General features: G+C 51.4%; 1 protein-coding gene across 1 annotated transcript in view; it reads right to left on the bottom strand.

Annotated features, from left to right (window-relative positions):
- The window catches only part of TGM3 (transglutaminase 3), a 39,005-nt gene that overhangs the window by 9,371 nt on the left and 11,518 nt on the right, over positions 1-18,116 (bottom strand). Inside the window, exons 2-9 of the mRNA XM_058685103.1 lie at positions 17,935-18,108; positions 17,342-17,584; positions 16,594-16,712; positions 15,238-15,366; positions 12,632-12,809; positions 12,406-12,541; positions 2,790-2,893; positions 1,403-1,648 (exon numbers count right to left, since the gene is read on the bottom strand). Of these exons, the coding sequence (XP_058541086.1) occupies positions 1,403-1,648; positions 2,790-2,893; positions 12,406-12,541; positions 12,632-12,809; positions 15,238-15,366; positions 16,594-16,712; positions 17,342-17,584; positions 17,935-18,108 (1,329 nt within the window). The remainder of the gene's footprint in view (positions 1-1,402; positions 1,649-2,789; positions 2,894-12,405; positions 12,542-12,631; positions 12,810-15,237; positions 15,367-16,593; positions 16,713-17,341; positions 17,585-17,934; positions 18,109-18,116) is intronic.

Below are 18,116 nucleotides of genomic sequence, written 5' to 3' on the forward strand. Positions count from 1 at the left end.
AAGGCACCTTGGGAGGTCATCATTTCAGTGCAGCGACAGAAGTCCAAGTTGATAAAAATCACCACTATTTAATACATCCTCACTGTGCCAGGCACTGCTCTTGGCCCTTCCTGTGCACAAGCTCATTTACTCATTTATTTATTTTTTAACGTTTATTTATTATTGGGAGACAGAGAGAGCATGAGCAGGGGAGGGGCAGAGAGAGGAGGAGACACAGAATCTGAAGCAGGCTCCAGGCTCCGAGCCGTCAGCATAGAGCCCGACGCGGGGCTCGGACTCACAAACCGCGAGATCGTGACCTGAGCCGAAGTCGGGCGCTCAACCGACGGAGCCACCCAGGCGCCCCTGCACAAGTTCATTTAAATCCTACTGAAGACAGGCATTGCTGTTCTCATGTTACCGGGAAGGGAGCCAGGGATCGGAGATCCTAAGACTCCTGCTTGAGGTCTCCTGGTTATAGGTGTATGACGGGAACTGACCTCCTGCCCCCCGGCCCCTACCCTTGTTTCTACATCATGACAGTGTTGAAAATTCTTCAACATCTCCCTTCCCCCTGGCCTGTGAGCTCAGGGAGGGCAGGGCCCCTGTCCGCTGTGTCACTCATTGCCTCCCTGGAGCTGATCACGCAGCGGGCACCAGCTGGGTCTCAGTCCATGTTTATTGACTGAGAGAAGGGCTGTCTGGTCCCAGCCCTGGGGATGGCCTGCAGAGGCAGCTTAGGGACCAAACTGAGGCTACCGGTCTCATTACCCTAGGCCTATGCTTCCAAATGCCCATAAATACCACTACCCGGGCAGGTTCCCCACCTTCCGCCACCAGACTTGGAATCAGACCCCGTCTCCTGTGCTCAGCTTTCCTCTTTTGTGAGCTGCAGCCGACATCAACAGCCAGCATTTGTGAGAGTTTTGGGCTTCACTCCAGGGCGTGCTCTGGGTCCCTTTAGGGGAGCACCGAGGCACGGACCCACATCTTCGGGGGCTTTGCCCATTTTGGAGTCCGGAGAGTGTTTCCTGCCTGTATTTCTTTTAGGCTAGCAATTTCTCCTAAAGTCCCTGGGCAGCCTCCCACGGGAGTCGTGTTTCTCCTCGTGATGTCCCATTGCAGGGCTGTCACCCCAGTTGTGGGAAAGGGACCCGGCCGGAGAGGAGCTGCACTGCCAGCTGCCAGGCCCTGCAGCAACATTCCACGGGCGCCGCGTCTGCCTGTGATGGCTCCGTCCCCACTGGAAACAGTCGGAGGAACTGGGCGTTAGGCGCCAGGGAGCAGTCCTCCCATTCAGGCCGAACGGGCTGAGAGCACAGGAGGAGGAGGAGGAATTCTCTCCCTCCTCCACCCTCAAAGCCGTCTTCCCACCGCCCAGCCCTGGGCGGCGCAGCCCCCAGGGGCCGTGCCCCCTTCCTACCTTCTGGATACTTGTACTTCTCCGTGATGTCCATGCGAGAGTTGCTGCCCACCGCCTTGGTGCTGATGTACCTGCCGATGCTGCGGGTGTCCGTGGAATTCTGCTTCTGGGTGTTGTTGCGGACGTCATGGATCCAGGTGATGCGGTCGGCGTTCACCTCCGCGAAGACGAAGGGCATGTCGAAGTCCAGGTTCACGTCACCCTCTCGCACGGCGGTCACCGAAGCGGGGCCGCACTGGAACACCCCTGGTGGCCCAGGAATAGAGATTGGATGCGTGCCAAAAGCCAGGCCAGGCGGGCGAGAGCTCACCCCGGGGAGGCCGCCCACGGCGACACAGCTTCTCTGCCTCTACCCCCTGAGACTGCTTCGGCCCCGGCTGCCTGCCCCACTCCTTTGGCCCTGGGCACGGGCCCTCCCGGGGGTGCTGTTATCTGTCGTGGTGACAGCCCGCTCAGATGGCACTTCTCGGGAAGACTGGCCAGTCCCGCAACCCGCTGGCCGCCCCGGGGGGCTGTCTCCCAAAGAGGAAAATTTTGCCGTCTTGTGCCCTTTTCTACCTTCCCAAATCCTCACCCCCTATTCCCAGAAGAATACCCTAAACCCAGCCCGCAGGGGTCTTGCTCCTCTGAGCTCCCAAGCCCTGCCTGTCCCCTCGCGCCTCCCGCACTTGGCCGAGGTGGATCAGACAGGCAGAGACAGGTGTAGATGTGGATACACAGGATACAGTTTCATGTGACATTCAACACGAATGTAGCCCGCGCGACACACGGCCCGCGGGTCACAAGCGGAAAGAAGAAGACTTCCTGGAGAGTCTGGGGCCCAAGCCGCAAAGGGAGAGGCCGGAAGTGGGAGCCGAAGCCCTGGGCACCGGGACAGGGAGGGGGCCAGCCTGCATGAGGAGAGCTTGGCTTGGCAGAGGGGCACCGTGGAGGGGACAGAGGTGCTGGGGGCCCTGATCACGGAGGTCTCCAGCTGAGCGGGGGACTCTGGGCGAAATCCCTGGGCAACAGGGGACCGGAAGGTTTCTGTGCTGGGAGGGACAGGCTCCTCGAGGCAGTGTGGGGAAATCCCTGTTGGCAGAGAGTGGCGTCTTCCCCTTGTCGCCTGGCACGTGCCAGGGCCTCCACAGCAGTGACAACAGTCGCGTGGGCGAAGCCACTCGTCCAAGTAGCAGCCTGAGCCAAGGAAAATTAGGATGGGAAATCTATGCTGAAAATATTTTGTCTCCGTTCCATCGAGCCTTCCTGACATCGAGCCTTCCTTTCCTTCCATCGAGCCCTCGGGTGGCTTTCCTGAGCCGCGTCCACTGCTGCACAGAATTGAGAGGCCGGGACATAGGGCGAAACCCAGAGGAGGGGGCGGTAAGCAGGGCTGCTGGAGGGTTACCTTGGCTCCTCTCCTGGGGGGTGGCGTCCAGGACCTGCCATCCACCGTACGAGGGGCCCAGGTCAGTCCGCACAAACCAGCCTTCGTTCCAGACGTGGAAATTCCTGCAGACAGAACCACAGATTGCAGAGCTGGCCAAAGGCCACGAAGCAGGAGGCGGCAAAATACCACACCTCTGCCTGACAGTGCGGTGCCCCTTAGTCACCGAGCGAGTTTCCCCTGTGCCAGCTACTGTGCTAAACCTCACCGAGCACCTAAGTCCTCACAGCGCTAGGAAACAGCGCCTTCATGCCGATCTCATAAGAAGGAGAAACTGAGGCTCAGGGCAGTTAAGCAGCTTCCAACGGTACGGTCACAGTTTGGATCCAGGCACCCCTAACCCCCAAACCTGGGTCCTCGACCACGATGCTCTACTGCCTTTCTGAGGAGCAGAATGGCCCCAGGTGGGAGCGAGCATCCAAGCAGGGAAACCCACACAGCTTTTTTTCCTGCGCGTCCTGCTGGGAAACACGTCTGTATCTCACGCCAGCTGAAAATAAATGGGGCTGCAGCAAGAGTGACAGGTCTGGCTAAGAGCCACGTGCTTCTGGGCTGAGGTCTGGCTGAAGAATGACACACGCCAGCGCAAAGATGTTCTTCGTCAACCGCGTCACCTCGTCTCCCAATCTGTGGGGCTCAGTCGCGTCTCCAGGGATAGCCAATTAGCCGATGTCTCTGTCATCCCACCTGGTGGTTCTGCCCTCTCCTGTCCTCTCTACGCCCACTGCAACTACATTAGCCTTGGCTTTGGCAGCTTTGATCCAACTAGAAGAAACTGCACATCGGACACGAATCCAACTTCCATTCGACTTGGAAACACAGCGTTTTATACTCGTGAGGTGGAGAGAGTTTGAAGCCGAGTGCCCACTCAGAAACCATAAAGGAAAAAGATCGATAAATTTGACTAGGCAAAGATATTAAACTTGCATATACCAGCCAAGCAAGCAAAGTGTAGTTCCATTTCCCGTATGGAAGAGGAAGCTCCTTGTACGTGGTCCCTTCCACAGGTAACAATAAACTCGGAAAAGGAAAGCAAAACAAAACAAGCCCCCCCCCCAAAAAAAAGAAAATAAAAACCAAAAAAACTAGACAACTACCTGAGCGTGAACAAAACAGAAGGATTTTGGAAAGGAGTCTGAACTTGGAGGAAGGAGCCAGCATGGGGCAAATTGGACTTTGGGTGACTTTGCCCTAAGTCAGACCACATCTGGGGTGAGGTGCAGAGCAGTAAAAACTTCAACGGGTAGCCCACATGTTTCTGACCCGAGGAGCCAAGAAACAGCCTGGGTCAACCAGGGCCACTAGACAGTGAGGGGGAAGCCCTGGAGGGAAGAAGTCAGAGAAAGAAAATCCCAGATTTGTATATAAACTCTGCCCAAGCCTCTGGGCGACTCTGACCCATGCATGTATACAGCAGACAGCAAGCAGTCGGCTAAAGATAAAAGAAGTGAGCTGAGATTCGAGTTGTTTCCTCCCATAGGGTGAGATGAGGTTTGCAGTTTGGACCCAGCCCAGGCAGGCTGCTGAAATAAAATAACAGAATCCAGACATCTCAATGCCTGGAGTTACAGTCCCAGATGACTCAACATAGGAAGAACCAGAAAAACATGACCCATTCTTCAAGGGAAAAGGCAACAACAGAGAGTAACCTTAAACCAATATAGATGTGGGAATTATTGGACAAGGACTTTAAAGCAGCTCTCGGAACGAGGCTCAGTGAAATACGGGGAAATACGGCAATAGCAAGTGAAAAGAGAACTTTTAGCCGAGCAAGAGAAACTATTTGAAAGAAAAAAAAAAAAAGAACCAAATGGAAATTCTCAACGGAAAAAAGACGAATATCTTAAATTAAACCATTCAATGGGTGAGCTTATTTGTGGAATTGAGAAGACAGAGGAAAAGTTCTGTAAACTTGAAGATAGACCAGTGGAAATTGTCCAAGCTGAAGAAGAAAGAGAAAAGTGGTTGAAAAAAGATCAATAAAATAGGGAAAAAATACATAACATATACATAGACAGAGATTTACTATAATTAATATTACAAAGTACTTATAAATCAGTAAGAAAAACACAAGAGGATGGGTCAAACACACCAAGAAAGGACAATGAGCAGGCAATTTTGGTAAGAAATACAAACGATTAGGGCACCTGGGTGGCTCAGTTGGTTAAGCGTCCAACTTGGTTTCAGCTCAGGACATGATCTCAGTTCGTGAGTTTGAGCCCCACATCGGGCTCTCTGCTGTCCTCGCAGAGCCCGCTTCAGATCCTCTGTCCCCTCCCCCACCCCCGACCTTCCTCTGCTCATGTGCTCTCTCTCAAAAATAAAAAAATAAAAACTTAAAAATTAAAAAAAAAAAAACTGTCAAGTAAACATATTAAAAAAAAAAGAAATACAAACGATCACTGAACATATGATTACCCTAGCATACGTTTAATCCCATGACCATGGAAAGAAAATTAAAGTGACAAAGAGATACCATCACACCCATGCAAGGAAAAAGACAAAGGCCCAGGATGATGCATGTGGTTGTGTGATGCCTGTTTCCAGATGTAGGAACACAGGCACTGTCAGAGCTCACTGGTGGGAGTTTAAATTGGGGTGACATGTATGGAGGGCCATTGGGTAATGGGTACGAAAAACCTTTAAAAATCTACATACCCACTGAGCTGGTAATTCCACTTCTAGGCATTTCTTCTATAAAATAAGTCACACGGGCTCACATAGGTACACGTGGAAAGGCGCTCACCGTGGCATTGTTTGCAATAGCAAAAACAATGGAGGAGAAATTCGTCAGGCGGGAAATTGCCAGAGAAATTGCGGCACAGCCATGCACCAGAATATCAGAAAACCGTCCAAAAGAATGAGCAAAACCAACCTAGCATTTACGTGGAAAGACGTCTAAAATATATCAAGTAAGAAATGGTGCATGGTCCCTGATTTTTAACCACCACACGATCCTGTCTCTCTAAATTTGTACCTTTTAAAAAATTTTAAGAAAAGAAAATGCAACAAAAAGAAAAGAAAGAGAAAAGAAAAGAGAAGAGAAGAGAAGAAAAGCCAAGAAAAAAGAAAAAGGGGCACCTGAGTGGCTCAGTCGGTTAAGTGCCTGACTTCAGCTCAGGTCACGATCTCATGGTCCGTGGGTTCGAGCCCTGCATCAGGCTCTGTGCTGACAGCTCAGAGCCTCGACCCTGCTTTGGATTCTGCGTCTCCCTCTCTCTCTGCTTCTCCCCAGCTCTCTCTCTCTCTCTCTCTCTCTCTCTCTCTAACATAAAATAAAACATAAACAAATTTAGAAAGATATAAAAAATTATAAAATAGTTTAACTTGATCCTATTTGGGTCATGAAAACCACCACACATCCATCTAATGTGTGGACAGGACAAAGGGTCTGGGAGAATCCATCTCAAAATGTTATTAGTGTTTTTCTTTGGGAAGTAATATTGCGCATTACTTATGTACTTCTTTGTTATTATTTTATAATCAGGAAAAATTTGTTTTCATGTTGCATGTTTGGAAGAGGCTTCCTGTGGGGCCAGACGGAAATCTGTGTATGCTAGGCAGCTACCGAAGGAGTTAGAAGCACCCCGTCAGTACTTATGGGGTGCCACATGACCGTGCTAGTCCTGCAAGGAACGAGGGGAGATATAAAAAGTCAGCTCCAACACAAGGCAGAAGGGGATAAGGCCGTAAGAGGTGAATAAACAGATGAGTAAGCATAATACGAAGCAAGGATACGAGTGAAGAAAAACAACGCTCTTATTCACGACTGCAGTGACCATAGGTCATCACAATCTTTCTGGAAGGCCACAGTAGTAGATGTCAGAAGCCTTAAAAATGTTCCTTCCCTTTAATCCAGGACATGCCATGTCTAGGAATCTTTCTTATGGGACTGATCACAGATTGTGCTCAAGATTTATATCTGAGAACGTCCATTAGTGTGTTATTTATAACAGGGAAATAGGTAACCTAGGGAATAGGGATTATAGTAATAGCAAAGGTAGGAAAAGAAATAATGGTTCAACCATACAGTGGAATTTGACACGCTCAAAACCTTATTTTGGAGATTATTTAAGGACAGGGAAAATGCTCATCATGTAATGTTTGGGCGAAAGCCCAGGACTTTAAAACAAACAAACAGGGGGCGCCCGGGTGGCTCAGTCGGTTGAGCATCCGACTTCAGCTCGGGTCATGATCTCACAGTTCGTGAGTTTGAGCCCCGCGTCGGGCTCTGTGCTGACCGCTCGGAGCCTGGAGCCTGCTTCGGATTCTGTGTCTCCCTCTCTCTCTGCCCCTCCCCTACTAGTGCTCTGTCTCCCTCTTCCTATCAGAAGTAAATAAATGTAAACAAATAAAATAGAAAACAAACAAAACAGCGAGGTTCGTTTCCAGGTGCGGAAAAAAGGAGGATGCATCTGTGATACGCTCCGTCTTGTACCCTGCCTCGTAAAATGTATAATCCCAATTCCATAAACAACTGATGGAGGAAAGATTGGCTGGAAAACGATCAACTACTCAAAGTATGTGAACAGTGGGACTACAGATGGCTTGCATTTCTTTATTCTGAAACTGCCTGTAACTGGGGGGGAGAAAGGGTCATCATAGAAAGGATTGCTAGGAAGATCCATAAGTCTTTTGGAACGGGCCTCCAAGATCAGTGAGAGTTCGCCCAGGAGAAAGCAGGGGGTGTGAGGTGATCAAGGGACGGGACAGGGATGGGAAAGCAGTAGGAACACCAAGTTTCGCGTTCGTCTACTTCCTGGCAGAGAACCCTAGGGGAAGGGCGGGTTTGTATCAAAAATTGATAAGTCGCTGGATTTTAATATTTATTTGCAGGGCGGGAATTTAAGAGCAGATAACAGATTACATCCTGGTCCCTCCCGCATTTGGAAGCCAGGACTTTACGCACGATTATTTGGGATGCATGTGCCTGTCTCTCGAGGGGTTTCAGGAGGGGGGGGGGGGGCTCAAGAAAAGACACACTGCAGGTGTTAGAACTACCTGAGGCGTTTACTAAAAGATGCGAATTCCCCTATCTACCCCCACCCCCCCACCTAAGTCGGTTCTAATATAATCTTGGAAGTTTATAAACCATTGCCTTAGAGACGGCATCTGCCTTCTGCTGAATTCATGGGGTCAGGAGACCCCATCTAGAAAGGAACCCCCAAAGCCCTCTCCCTTCCCCTGGTAGACTCCCATTTGTCCTCAAAGCAGTCCAGACACAACCTCCTCCAAAAAGTCTTTTCCTGATGCGGGGAGCCAGTGCCGGCCGCACGTCTGGGCTGTCTCTGAATCTCGCTCAGGATGCGGTTTTTTGGCCTTTTCTCCTCCACACCTGCCAGTCTCCTTACGCAGCCGCGAGCTCCTCTGGCCCAGTGCCTGCGTCTCGCTCCTCTTGGGGCCCCGGGCCCCGGGCAGGGCCTGGCACGGGGGACGCACTTCATCGTGTTTTCCGGGGCCCGGGCCATTCTGGGAGCCTTGGTTTCCTCGCCGCAAGTGTGAGCGAGGCGCGTTGGGGCGGCCGCGTGTTCGTGGAGGCCGGTAGCCATGGAGAGATTGCATCACGAGCCAGCTAACAGGCTGAGGTGTGGTTGCCAACAGCTCTGCCCCAGAACTGGGCAACTCTACCTCCCTGTGACCGGGCAGGGCGGGCCCCACGTGCCTTCTATCTCAGAGCTATATAAAGTCTGCAAGTGGAGTCAGGTCTGTGACTCCAGAAATTGGGGACTCGAGTCAGGCGAATAAGGAAAACAGGCCAGAGATGTCAAGGGAACGATAACCTTGGCCATACTTGTTCCAAATCTTTTGCTTAGCGTTCAGTGACAGAACAAGGCCCCACAGGCCTCCTCTACAGTGGCTGGGAAAGGAGCCGAATGAAAGAAGCATCTCAAACTAAGCTCCCTGCCCCCACCCCCAGAGGAGCCTGATTCTCGAGAAGCGAATACTCCAGAACCCTGTCCCTCTTAAGCCGAACCACTGGCATGAGCAGCATGGCTTGGAAGAAAACCTACCCCACTGGATGCAGTTAATGTGATTTGAAGAAAGATCTGGAAGAAATTGCTGAGGTCCCCCGGCCTAGCCCTTCGTTTTGCAGATGGGAAACTGAGGCACAAAAAAGTTAAGGAACCTATGTAAAGTCATACACTTTAATTTAGAGAGGCTGAATGTCTCTCTTACTTCTCTCCGGGCCTTTGTTTTCTCATGTACGGAATCAGCATGTCCCTCCCCAAGATCCTTCCAGTCTCCTAAGGTTCTCTGACTCGGGAGAGTCCCTTTGACAGGGATCTGTGTTCCACCCCTCACTTGGACCCGAATTCACAGTTGGACTTCGGGCAAGCCATTTCCCCTCACTGAGCCCATGAGATAGCGTTTAGTCTTTTTAAAAGATGTTTAGTTTTTAATTTTGAGACAGAGAGAGAGAGGGAGAGAGAGAGAGAGAGAGACAGTGCACCAGTGGGAGAGGGCCAGAGAGAGAGGGAAAGAATCTCAAGCAGGCCCCTGGTTATCAGCGCCGAGCCGGACTCAGGGCTCGATCTCACCAACCGAACCGCGAGATCCTGACCTGAGCTGAGATCAAGAGTCAGACACTTAGCTGACTGAGTCACCCAGGTGCCGGGCCCGAGAGAGAGCGTTCAGTCTCCCAGAGAAGAGCCATCTGCCACGGAAGTGTGAATCAAAGAACCCGGCCCCTCCATCTGCACGGGTTGGACGGCACCCAACCTCACCGCAGCCCTGCTTGGCATCCAGCCAAACCGGGAAAATCTCAGAGACAGCAGGGTTCGATTGCTCAAGGTAACATTAATCAGGAATAATAACAATGTTCTCTGGCATGTCTCTGGTACCAAGTTGCCTGGGTTCCGAATCCCACCTCCACCGTTTGCTGGTTATGTGCCCTGGGCAGGGGGGGGTGACTCTGTGTCTCAGTTTCCTTGACTCCAGAACGGGGGGTGATGACGATACCGCCCTACCTCATTGTTCCTGAAGACCCCGTGTGGGGCCCGAGAGAAGTGTCCGGTAAGCAGCGATTGCTCAACAGGCTATTCGTCGCTGCAGTCATTATCAGGCACTATTGGCCATTTCACCTCACTTGATCCCTACCTTCTATTTATTACCTGAGGCAGATCTGAGCAAGGTTCTCCAGGCTTTCAACATTTGCAACCCGCAGAGATTCGGATCAAGGTTTTTCTGTCCAAACCCAGACTATCCTTCTACTAAGAGGTTAGCGAAGTCCCTCCAGGCAGAGGATGACTTGTGGTTTCTCTCCCTCCCCGCCCCCCCCCCCCAGGTGGCATCTGCACAGAAGGGACAGCATGGGTCCCTTGGGAAGGGAGACAAAAAGTGGGGTGAGCCGGAGTTGCAGGGAATCGAAACAACGAAAGCCAGTGAGAGTCTTAAGGGAGCGTTAGTCTGGGGCCAACCCTCGTATGTCACTGATGGATAAGCGTGGAACCAGAAAGATGAGGTAGCTTACCGAAAGTCCTCGGGCAAGATGCTAGCGGGGCTGGAACCAAGACTCAGGCCTCCCTGTCCTTCTATCAACCAGTCCCCACCAGCAACCGGTAGGGAGTGGGGTGGGGAGGGACCCCTGGTTGCCACTGCTCTCTGAGGAAACTTCAGAAGAAGCTGGTGGGAGGTGAGAGGGTGAGGGGTGAGGGATGAGGAGACCCCCAGCAAGAATCAGAGCTTTTGGGGCCTGACACCCTCCAACAAGGCCGCCCCCCCCCCCCCCGCAAAAAGACAGCAGAGACACCCTGGAATGCCTCCAGGGGCCCATGCTTGTCCTAAGATGGTCGCATCTGGACTGAATTATAAAGCTAATGTGGTGTGGTAGTGTGGACCAGTAACCAAGAGAGCTGGATCCTAATTGCAAATTCAGCTTAAAGGCCCCACATTTCTGTTCTCAGGAAGCCTTCCTTGAGGCCTCCTTTCCCGAGCTCCCACGGTGCTTGCCATCTGATGTGTTTCCCTGGCATACCACACACCATCCTGTGTCGCTAAAGGGTCTTGACTAATGGCTTGCCCCTTCCCTGTCTTCTGACAGCAGCAGAGGGACCGAGTCTCGAGCTCTCTGGTCCCTCTGAGGTTCCTAGCATGTAGGACAATCACAGAAGGGTTGTGCCCAATGGGACCTCCCCTCCCAAATGGTATTGGGCCGAGCATCAACTCTTGTGAAGGAAACCAAGGCCAGGAATGACATTGCCCCAGTGATGAAAACAGGTTGCGGTGGGATTTTGGACACAACAACAAAAAGGAGAAGAAAACCAGGGAGAAGAAACCAGGGAGAAGAAAAGGTACCCACTTACGAGAAGCTGGAAAACAAAATCTTGCTAAAGCAGCAATGCCATTAGAGAGGAAGTTGTACGTGCACAGATCAAGAAAGGACATCCTGAAATGAGCTTTCTCTCCCTCATTACTCCCTGGAATCCACGTGACCTTGGGTGAGCTACATAAGCTTTACTCTCCTTCCGAGGCGAGGGGATATTGATATTACCCAGTTCCGTTGTTGGTGTGGGGGTTGTTGTTGATTTGTCTGAACAACTTTTCCCATTAGTATTTAGTCCCCTTTGACTCATTAAATCGGTTGCACTAAGAGCATTTCAGAAAAGCTGGACCTCCCTCTTCTGAGAATATTAAGTAACAGGGAATATTTTATAAGACTGTCTCAGAATTGAACGTCTGGAAATAGATGGCATCAGGTTATCTAGCCATATGCACGCATGTGAGGGATTGTGTGTGTGTGGGGGGGATAGCCTTTGAAATGGATTAAAACAGTAGATTATCGACATAGGCCTGTAGTTCTTTGCATATATCGGCACAGAGATATCTACGTGTATGTACAGATATAGACATAATTATTTTCAGTTGCCATTTGGTAATAACTTGGCTTACTGCACAATCTCAGATAGCTGTAATAATATTTATTGCACGTATATATATTGCCGTATGAAGTCATAGGTCTATGTCTATAAGTTTTATATAGCCTGCCTCCGGGGCCCATCTATTATACATTACATGTGTATGTGTATGTATAGATACACGTGCACATGCCATATATACGGTTAGAAATGTATATGTTCAATTACATACCAAGCTTCTTATATTCAGCTGGAATCCAGAATAAACTAGCTTTTTATCGTATCGATCCAGGTACACGAAAAGTACATATGCGTAAGAGAAAATGTGTTGCTTTCCTTTAAGAAAGCCCTTAAGTCATACGAGTCGCCTGAAATAAGGTAAATTTATATTTATCAACGGAAAATCAATAGTTTCAGCATTTACCGTTCTGAAGTACAGAGGGTCTAATGGGCCCTGTAAATTCAGGGCGATTGCGCACAGCCCGTGAGCCATTGGCTTTCACTGGTATCAGAGCCTTCATCTGAAGGCAGGGAGGTGGACCGCCAGACTTCCCAGGACCCTGGGAAGGGGTGTTTTGGATCTTCCTAGACGTCTAATCAGCACTGCCCATGTCTCCATTCTAAAGCTTGTGTCGATGCGTTAACTTGCCTCCCAGCTCCTGTTGGGAACTGGGTCCCAGAAGCTGCTCAGGGCTGGTGCTCAGAAAGGGTCAACTACTCACCACACGCTATCACTGCCCTTGTCCATGGGTCTCCCATAGGCGTCATAGTACACGTCCACACTGAGGTTTCGGTCTGTGTCATGAGCCGAGTTGAAGTTGGTGACCACCCGGGAGGGAATCCCGAAAGACCGCAGCACTGCAAGTCAAGGGGGCCGTATGAGGACCCAGGCTGCTGTGGAAATGACCCTCCTGGGGGCCCCTACTGCGGCCCACCGACGCAGAGTACCTGTGTTGAGGGTCCCAGCAAAGACCCAGCACTGGCCATATCGGACTGGCCTGAAGCCAGACCTTTTCCACTCCTTGAGGATCTCCACGCTGCCATTCCAGTTCCGTGGGTCCCGGCCACCCGTGTAGCTGCCGCTCCAATTCCCAGAGATCACACCGTTGTCATCATTGCCGTTGACCTGGGCAGGAAAAACCCCACATGAACCAGCGTAGAGTTCAGGGGACAAGGCGGGGAGATGAGGAAGGAAACCGGGGAGATGGTCAAGTGGTTTCTCTGTGTCTTTCTGGCTGATTTGGGGATGATCATTGTAATAGCGATCCTCTAGGGGCACGGAACAGTTTAGCAATTTAAAAGTGCTTTGGGCCATGATCGATGGCCCATGACCCATCTATCAATCCTGTGAGCGGACTCACATGGCCAACTGAGGCTCCACGGCTTTTCAGTGGCAAGGCAGAGTCAGTACCCCAGCCTGCCAGAACTCAGGGACTGTCGTTGATGTCTGACTTGGAAGTCTATGAAGCAGCCAACTTCTTCTTGGAACGTATAAAGATGGAATATTGCTTTTCATTCATTCACTTCATTCATTCATTCATTCATTCATTCAACTTAAGACGTGATTCTTGGGGAAGTAACAAGCAAGATGCAATGTGAACAGGGCACCCGATTAGGAATCAAGAGACCGGAGTTCCATTGTCTTTTAGAGACACATATTGAAGTCTTTACGAATGAAATGATGTCCTCAAACAATCTGTAAAGGAGGGGGTCAGAGATGACACAAGACTGGCCTTGGGTAAAGTAACTACTGAAGCTGGGGGTGGGTCCACGGGAGTTCAGTTTACTCTTTCCTCTACTTTTGCGAAGGTCTGGGCTTTTCCATGACAGAAAAGTTAAAAGAGAAAGAAAGGAGAAACCAAGTTATAAGGCCAACTTTGCCACTTGTCAGCTGGGTGACTAGGGGCAGGCCATTCAACCTCTCTGGGCCTTGGCTCTTCACCTTCCTTCCCCTACAGGGAAAGTTAGAAACAAATGACTTCCAGCAGCCCAAGTGTTCGAAGTTTAGGAAACTTTGACAGGCATTTAACCCAACCATCGAGGCTGCGAGGCCTGCTCCCTCTCTTTGTGGGGCTCCGCGAGTGGCAAGACCGGTGAGAACAGATAGTCTGGACCCAGAAGGATCTTCACCCAGCCTCCCGCAGCCCCTCCGTATGAGGGATGTGCTCTTCTGCCCAGCTTCCGGGAAGGCCTGGGCTATAATCGTGGAATCAGGCAAGACGGGCCTCCTCCAAGATGGAAGATTGCACGGCCCAGCCCATCTCCTGAGTCACAGGTACCCCCGCCGCAGCCACCGGAGTGGTAATCAGCAGGGTCATCTCCAGCTGAAAACAGAGCATCTCAAAGCACTGCGCAGGCCATAATTAGCTCAAAGCCCAGCCCGACGAGGAGGTCTGGAGAGAGCGGCAGGGAGGTGCAGCTGAGGAACTTGGCACCGAGGTACGGTGCTTTGTCCCCAGGGTCAGAGTGAGTCAGCAGCTGTCAGAGCCGGCTGGCCTCACCCACCCTCTCCTGGGCCTGTGAGGCTCAGCCTCCCTTAACCTGGGCCTCAGCTCCGTCCCACCCCTCCCGCGCCACTTGGCTTTCAAAGCTCAGCCCAGGCCCCACTTCCCTGGTTCTAGCCCACCGCCTCCATACTCCCTGGGCCTCCCCTCTCCTTTCCTGCAAGGCTCCGTTTTAGACTCCATGCCCTTGCAGGAAGCCCTTTGGTTAGTAAGCAGTCAGAAGACGGTTCCAATTTCTAACAACGTAACGAGCTCATTAACTCAGGCTCCAACTCAAAAGTAGAGACCAGGAATGCCTCGTCCATTAACAACAACCAGAAAGGGGGACACCTTCTGGGCAATTAGTTTCAGAGGATTAACGTTCAAGAGCTCTTTAGCTTTCAGCTTTTAAAAAAAATTTTTTTTAATGTTTATTTTTGAGAAAGAGAGGGAGAGAGAGAGAGAGAGAGGGGGGGAGACACAGAATCTGAAGCAGGCTCCAGGCTCTGAGCTGTGAGCACCACTCCCGACATGGGGCTCGAACTCACACACCGTGAGATCGTGACCTGAGCCGAAGTCGGATGCCGCCCAGGCGCCCCAACTTTCAGCTTTTTAACTGGTAACTTTTGAGCAGATTGACTCCATGTTTGGACCCTTTCTAATGGACGCTTTCTCTACACAGCCAGTACCTAAGAGAGAGAGAGTCCTCCAGGATCCAGCCTGTGTGTGTGTGTGTGTGTGTGTGTGTGTGTTTGGGGAGGGGGCACAGGTCTTCCACGTGGAAGAACTGAGTGAATGCCAGAGGCCGTGGGCAGGCAGCTTGCAGACTTGTTCTGGTTTGACTCAGGCTGTGTGCTGTGAGCAAGTCACTTTGGTTCCCCCATGGGTTCCCACTTCGGTTCCCACTTGGGTTTCCCCATCTATCCTCCATATGTGCCAAATGGGGTGGTTATAGCCACCAACTAGATTTTGTGAGTCTTCAATGACAGGTGTAAAGGACGCAGGTGACTAACCCATAGTTGGGTTTGATCTATGGGAGCCACGAGTTATTATGGTTCTCCTGTCACTCACCATGGCACTCAGCACTCGGCCGACGTATTTGGGGTCGCTTCTGTGGGCCACATCGGTAGCAGGGTCCCGACGGAAATTCAGGCTGTGATCCAGGATTGAGAGGCAAATGTCCAGGATGCCTTCTTCAAACTGTTCCAAATGGGACCATCCGTTACGATGAGACAAATGACAAGCAGCGTTCACTATTGAAGGGTACAGGAGCTACATACTGGTGGGAACCACAGGAATGACTCGGGCCCTTTTGCTCCGTGGCCTCTGGGACACGGAGCTCTCTAGGAGCAGCCACCTCGCCAGCCTCTAACCTGCAAACTCGTCCGGAGCCCTCGCCATGCACGAGGTCCCATGCCGAGGTCCCGAGAGGGGACGAGACCCCCTCACTGTCATGGCCCGGGGAGCAAATCACTTAGCCTGCCTGGGCCTCGATTTCCCCATCTGTACGACAGGGGATCGGGCCAAGCTCATCCCAAAGTTTCCATCTGGCTCTGACTATGATTTTGAGCATAGTCTTTAGACTCCGGGGAACTAGTTATAAAGATAAAATATCTCACTAAAAGATTTTGAAGCCGTGTTCCCCAAATAAGACTTATTTGTTGTCACTGCTTCTCAAACAGAGAAGGCCTCGCTCTCTCCTGCCTTAGGTGCTTTGTGTGTGCTGTTCTTTTGCCTCTGATGTGTTTCTCCAAGATATCTATCTGGCTCCCTTCCCTTTCTCAGGTTTCTGATTAAAAGTTCCTTCCTCAGAGAGGTTTTTCCAGACCATGCCGTCAAAATCAGCCTGCCTTCCACCCCTGGGTGCACTGTATGCCCTTATACATTTTTTTCCCCCTTTTGTCTTCCTTCCAACGCAATTCGACCCAAAGGGCCAACATCTAACTAGGCTGAGCACAGCTGAGAACTCTGTGGACTCAGATTGGGGGGGGTCGGGGTGGGGGGGGGGTCACAGTAACGAAGGACCAAGAGGCTACGGCTTTGAGAGGCCAAATGTTCACACTAGGGAAGTTTCGTCGTATTCTTATGCAGAATTACGATTAACAGAAAGTGTGTGGTTAACCTGAGCGTCTCTCCTAGGTCTTATCCTCATTCGTCTGTCATGACACCAATAATTCCTCAGTGTATTGATTTAGCTGTATATTCGTTTTGCCCCCCTAGACTGTGTCCCCCTCAGAGAGACAGAAAATGTGCTTTTCTCCACCTTCCGTGTCTCGAGTGCGCGGCTGGGGCCTGGCACACAGTGGCTGGTCAATAAATGTCTTCTGAACGAGTACATGTATGACTAGAAGGGCAGGCAGGTAGGCAGGTTTGGGAACTTCTGCCTCTCCGCTGGGACTGCCACAGAGCTTCTTAAGACCCTTTTACCTGCCCGAAGTTCCAGCCGACCATGCCAATTCGATTTGTGCTCCCCACATAGATGATGCCGGCATCTTCCTGAACGTACTCCTCTCTCTCCGCGTGGTTGCTCATAAAGACACCATCCTCTGTTTGACACAAAAGTCAGATCCCAGGAACTAGACTCCTACAGAGGACTATAGAGACCCGTTCTCCCATTCCTGAGGGCCGGCCTGGTGGCTGGAGCAGGCCACACCTGCAGCCCGTCCCCCAACCTCCACCGAGGAACGAAGCCTGTGAGCTCTAATGTTTCCAACTCATATTGTGGGAACTATAAACTTGTAAGAGAACCTGAAATGACCTGGAGGGCAGAAAATGAGACCCTAGGAGGGAGATACTTGCTCCTTCGGGCAAGAAGCGGCCTCCATGCTGTAGAATTATACTGTGGCCATTGTTTTTTTATAGTTACACCACGTGACGCGCTTTGTAAAAGCTCATGGGGTCCCCACAGTAGCCCGGGAGGCGACAGCAGGATTTCCATGTAATGGTAAGGAATTTGAGGCTCAGAAGGATAGAGCCACTGCCCAGACTTACAGAGCTGATTAGGTGGTGGAGTTGGGATGAAAATCCGTGACTTCTGACTTCTGGCTTCTATGCTATTTCCATATCCCACGCACTCCTGCTACTCAAACTTGAGCCTATAAAAATCATCCCCCCATCTCCTTTCCATCGGTGTTGCTTAGCTGATGGCTAGGCGTGTGGCTGGTTGGATGCCTACCTTGCACCCATGGGTTAAAGAGCAGTATGAACGTCCCAAGTTTCTGAACGAAGTCATTGCCCTGGGAGGAGATCTGGGTGCTCAGCGTGTACCATCCGATGGGCGCATTGGCAGGACTAGAGATGGAGATGGTCAGAACATTGTCCTTGTTGGACACGAGCTGTGCGCTCCAGCCACCACGACTTATCCCACCGGAGAGTGGAAACACAGCCTTTGTCCTGGCCGACTCTGAGGGGTAAGGCCCTGTAGAAGAAGACAGAGGGCAATGAAAACAGCTGGCCAGACAGTGGGGAGCGATCAGATTCCAACCTAACCACAGGGGTGCTTTGGAGGGGGACGTCATCCCCCGAAGCACCACAGAAGAGCCCTGAAAGCAACGACAGAGAGCAGCTAGGCCAAATCTCTCTTGATTTGAAGAATAGGACTCTTGGGCTCAAAGACCAGCAGAGGCTTGCCCAAGGTCACACCAAGTATCAGTGGCAGAGCGGGGTTAGGACCCAGAGCCTAGTGGCCCAGTGTGACACCACCGAACCCTTGGAAGCACAGCCCCAAGGGCCGTTCTAGGCCTGTGTGTGGGAGCGGGAAGTAGGTACCTGTGGAGGCTATGAAGCCCAGACTGTCTCCACTGTCAAGACTTCGGTTCAAGTTCATAGAGAAGCTGAAGGGTTGGCCTCTGCGCACGGTGAGCTGCTGGCCGGAGAACCTGTCTGTGCGATGTGCCTGCCGGTTGGAGGTCACCTGCCAGTTGATACTCTGGGGTTCTAAAGCTGGAAGA

The sequence above is a fragment of the Neofelis nebulosa genome, chromosome 9 (assembly GCF_028018385.1).
Source record: "Neofelis nebulosa isolate mNeoNeb1 chromosome 9, mNeoNeb1.pri, whole genome shotgun sequence".
In the NCBI taxonomy this organism is placed as follows: domain Eukaryota; kingdom Metazoa; phylum Chordata; class Mammalia; order Carnivora; family Felidae; genus Neofelis; species Neofelis nebulosa.